We start from the raw sequence: 4,750 nt of genomic DNA on the forward strand, positions 1-4,750 counted from the left end.
AGAACCCCAGTGAAGGGAGCCCTACCTCTGAGCCCCATCTAAGCTTTGGCTAGGGGTGGGGCAGATAAGCAGGAATCCATCCCTATAGGCTCAATGCCAACACCCTTAGGTGAAACTCTTGATGAAACTTGAGGCCAGGAGTTCAAGACCTGCCTGGGCAATGTAGTGAGATCTGGTCTCTATTTAAAAAAAAAAAAAAAGGAAGGAACAGGGAAACTTCTGAGAGACAGGCTGGGGGAGGCATCACATAGCTGGAATTGCTGCCCCATAAAACAGAATGGTATGTGTCACTGCCACCTCCCTTTCTCAGTCCTCTCTCTCCCCAGGTTGCTAGCGTCCCCCCCTGGGGGATCAAACTGGACTGCTTCCCAGCCTCAGACAGAGAGCAGTCTGAGTCAGGCAGGAAAGTGGGACAGCCGGGGAGCTGGACCCCACCCTCTGTGAGCCCCGCTGGTACCTGATGGCATGTGGCTTGGAGAGGGCAGGTGACCTGGCGTGGAGGGCCAGAGGGTGAATCCTCAAACAAGTGGCAACAGGCCACCAACTTGAAAGGGAAAATTGTGTAGTGATGGGAAATGTGTCCAACAAACCTACTGGGTGACTAATTACAAAGGCTGGGCTGGAGCTTCAGAGGCTGCTTGTTAAACACTTCATTAAGCGGCACTCTGAAAGCTGCCACCTGCGCATTCAGGGAGCTCAGAGGGGACCCTGAGGGGGAGTGAGGCCTGGAGGATGGAACCATCTTCAGGCAGACTGAGAAGGAGCCTGGATCTCACTTCCAAACACAGTCTGGAGCTCACAGGTCAGAGGCCTCAATGGGAGAAAAGCTAAAGGAAGCAGGGGGCAGAAAGGAGTTTCAGGGAATTGGTGGCTATGTGACTTTGAGCAAATCTCACCCCTCTCTGAGACTTAGTGTTCCCATCTCTATGGTCCTGTGTGTGTCACAGAGACATGATGGGGATTAAATTCGATTGTGAATATGAAAGTGCTTGGGAAACTCTATGGCCCTACCTAAACATGAGTTATCCTCACCTGAACCAAGGGGGGAAGTTACCTGGCAGGATTAGGAACCCCATCCTCCTGAACCTTTATGGGCTCTGTCGAGGCTGAAGCAGCCAGGGGCTAAAGCTGTCCTTAGCCCCTGGAAGGGCACTGTGAAGGAGGATCTGATTTGAGAAGCCATTTCCTGATGTGGGCAGCCATGTGATGCCAGCCCCGAACGAGAGGGGGCAGCCTGGAGCCTGGAAAGGTGCCAGCGCAGGTGGGGCCCACGCCCAGATTTCTCCTGCTGATTGTTCTGATGATTCACCCCCACATCCCAGCCTTTTTACCTTTACTGCAGAGCCGGAAAGGGTGTGGGGAGGAGAGGAGAGGGAGGCAGGTCTTGGGCCCTGGTCCCGCCCCCTGCTCCTCCCCACCCTTCTCTGGGCCTGGCCACCCAGCCAAAAGGCAGGCCAAGAGCAGGACAGACACAGAGTCCGGCATTGGTCCCAGGCAGCAGTTAGCCCGCCGCCCGCCTGTGTGTCCCCAGAGCCATGGAGAGAGCCAGTCTGATCCAGAAGGCCAAGCTGGCAGAGCAGGCCGAACGCTATGAGGACATGGCAGCCTTCATGAAGGGCGCGGTGGAGAAGGGCGAGGAGCTCTCCTGCGAAGAGCGAAACCTGCTCTCAGTAGCCTATAAGAACGTGGTGGGCGGCCAGAGGGCTGCCTGGAGGGTCCTGTCCAGTATTGAGCAGAAAAGCAACGAGGAGGGCTCGGAGGAGAAGGGCCCCGAGGTGCGTGAGTACCGGGAGAAGGTGGAGACTGAGCTCCAGGGCGTGTGCGACACCGTGCTGGGCCTGCTGGACAGCCACCTCATCAAGGAGGCCGGGGACGCCGAGAGCCGGGTCTTCTACCTGAAGATGAAGGGTGACTACTACCGCTACCTGGCCGAGGTGGCCACCGGTGACGACAAGAAGCGCATCATTGACTCAGCCCGGTCAGCCTACCAGGAGGCCATGGACATCAGCAAGAAGGAGATGCCGCCCACCAACCCCATCCGCCTGGGCCTGGCCCTGAACTTTTCCGTCTTCCACTACGAGATCGCCAACAGCCCCGAGGAGGCCATCTCGCTGGCCAAGACCACTTTTGACGAGGCCATGGCTGATCTGCACACCCTCAGCGAGGACTCCTACAAAGACAGCACCCTCATCATGCAGCTGCTGCGAGACAACCTGACACTGTGGACGGCCGACAACGCCGGGGAAGAGGGGGGCGAGGCTCCCCAGGAGCCCCAGAGCTGAGTGTTGCCCGCCACCGCCGCGCCCTGCCCTGCCCCCTCCAGTCCCCCACCCTGCCGAGAGAACTAGTATGGGGTGGGAGGCCCCACCCTTCTCCCCCAGGCGCTGTTCTTGCTCCAAAGGGCTCCGTGGAGAGGGACTGGCAGAGCTGAGGCCACCTGGGGCTGGGGATCCCACTCTTCTTGCAGCTGTTGAGCGCACCTAACCACTGGGCATGCCCCCACCCCTGCTCTCCGCATCCGCTTCCTCCCGACCCCGGGACCAGGCTACTTCTCCCCTCCTCTTGCCTCCCTCCTGCCCCTGCTGCCTCTGATCGTAGGAATTGAGGAGTGTCCCGCCTTGTGGCTAAGAAGTGGACAGTGGCAGGGGCTGGAGATGGGCGTGTGTGTGTGTGTGTGTGTGTGTGTGTGTGTGTGTGCGCGCGCGCGCCAGTGCAAGACCGAGATTCAGGGAAAGCATGTCTGCTGTGTGTGACCATGTTTCCTCTCAATAAAGTTCCCCTGTGACACTCCTCCTGTCTCTCTTCCAGTTCTTGGCGATGGGCTGGGAGTGGGACTGGAATCTGACTTAAGAGACACTGACTTTGGACCTCTGAGTGAGGGCCCTGAACTCCCTAGGTGGCTCAGTGGCCCGCACGCAAGACTTTGAGTCCAGGTGAGGCCGGGGTCCGGCTCTTTCCATCAGGGCGGCCCCAGTCAAACTGGACGGGACCGGGAGGGTCGGGTGAACCCACAGGAGGCGCCGAGGCTCCTCTGCCGGGCTGAGGGGAGGTGAGTGGGAGCCGCGGCGCGGGAGGCTGACGAGATCTGGTGGAGCAGGGCAGGAAATAGTGAAGTCTCTGGCGTGAGATCTAAGGACAGCGCCGCAGTAGTGAGCGGCACTTGAGCACCCGATTTGCAGGCGGGTCACAGTTTCATCAAGGGCTCAGATCTCAGCGGAGGGGAGTACGATCTGAGGCAGGGGTATAGCGCCGCCATAAAAGCCTAGATCTTAGGAGGGGTTCACGTCCCACAGAGTTCGGAGATGGAGACAAAAGGAAACGGGCTGAAGGGGAGGAAGGACGAGCTGAGTGGGAACGGCCGCTGGGAGCTGTGCCTGCCGAGCCCGCCGCCTGCGCTCTCTGCAGCCAGCAACACGCCGGAACCTGCGGCCGCCTTGCTCAGTCCCGCCTTCACAGCCCAGGGCTGGAGGCGGGGCCCGAGGCCGATACCGCCCAATCACAGGAGGGAGCTGCCCCAGGGTACCGCCCCGGGGGCCTGACTGGCCAATGGGAAAGTGAGCGGCGGAACGCGCGCGGCGAGTTTCCCGCCGCCCGCCAGGCCTGGCGGACACCACGACTCGCTGACTGACTGAGAGGCGCCCCCGCCGCCCGCTGAGCGCCGAGGGGCGGAGCTTTTCCGGTTTCACTCAGGCAAGTTGCCTCCCGTCCGGCCCGAGAGCCGGGAACCCTCTAGAGCAGCGGGACGAGGCAGGATCGCAAAATGCAGTGCCTGCCCGTTGAGTCATCAGCTCACCCGGCTGGGCCTGGGCCTGGGCCGGGCCGGCCGCGGGGTTGGCTGGAAAAAGGCCGCCAAGATGCCCCCACCACACTCCGGAATCCAAGCAGCCCTGGACCTGTCGCCGAGAGGCTTGGATTGTGTCCCTGGCTGGCAGGCTGTGCGACCTTGGAAAAGCCGTTATACCTCCCTGGGCCTCAGTTTCCCTCTTGTATCATAAGGGGCTTGGACTAAAGGCTAACACAAGAGTGAAAATGGCGGTTTTGGCGGGGCGCGGTGGCTCACGCCTGTAATCCCAGCACTTTGGGAGGCTGAGGCGGGCGGATCACGAGGTGAGGAGATCGAGACCATCCTGGCTAACACGGTGAAACCCCGTCTCTACTAAAAATACAAAAAATCAGCCGGACTTGGTGGCGGGCGCCTGTAGTACCAGCTACTCAGGAGGCTGAGGTAGGAGAATGGCGTGAGCCCAGGAGGCGGAGCTTGCAGTGAGCCGAGATCGCGCCACTGCACTCCAGCCTGGGCGACAGAGCGAGACTCCGTCCCCCAACCCAAAAAAAAGAAAGAAAGAAAATGTGCGGTTTTGGACTCAGACGGCCTGGGTTTGACTCCCAGCCTGCCTTGGCCAAGGCTCTTAATCTTGCTTACCTTTGTGTCCTCATTTATAAACAGGGGAACTGAAAAACAGTACCTAACTTTTATAGTTGCTGTAAAGTAACCCATAGGACAGACTCAACAAATGTTAGCTTTTTTTTTTTAAAGACAGAGTCTCGCTCTGTCGCCCAGGCTGGAGTTCAGTGGCACGATCTTGGCTCACTGCAACCTCCACCTCCCGGGTTCAAGCAATTCTCCTGCCTCAGCCTCCCAAGTAGCTGCGATTACAGGTGCATGCCACTAGCCTGGCTAGTTTTTTTGTATTTTTAGTAGAGACAGGGTTTCACCATATTAGCCAGGCCGGTCTCAATCTCCTAACCT

At 59.2% G+C, this 4,750-nt stretch overlaps 1 protein-coding gene across 1 annotated transcript; it reads left to right on the plus strand.

Annotated features, from left to right (window-relative positions):
* Positions 1-460: 460 nt before the first annotated feature.
* SFN (stratifin) lies at positions 461-2,807 on the plus strand. The gene has a single exon (XM_032759438.2). The coding sequence runs from the start codon at positions 1,536-1,538 to the stop codon at positions 2,280-2,282; it is 747 nt and encodes a 248-aa protein (XP_032615329.1). The 5' UTR covers positions 461-1,535; the 3' UTR covers positions 2,283-2,807.
* Positions 2,808-4,750: the final 1,943 nt, after the last annotated feature.

Source organism: Hylobates moloch, unplaced genomic scaffold (assembly GCF_009828535.3).
Source record: "Hylobates moloch isolate HMO894 unplaced genomic scaffold, HMol_V3 SCAFFOLD_9, whole genome shotgun sequence".
NCBI lineage: Eukaryota > Metazoa > Chordata > Mammalia > Primates > Hylobatidae > Hylobates > Hylobates moloch.

What these genes read in the sequence shown, in the direction of transcription:
- SFN (XM_032759438.2), top strand. Translation starts at nt 1,536, where the DNA reads ATGGAGAGAGCCAGTCTGATCCAGAAGGCCAAGCTGGCAGAGCAGGCC.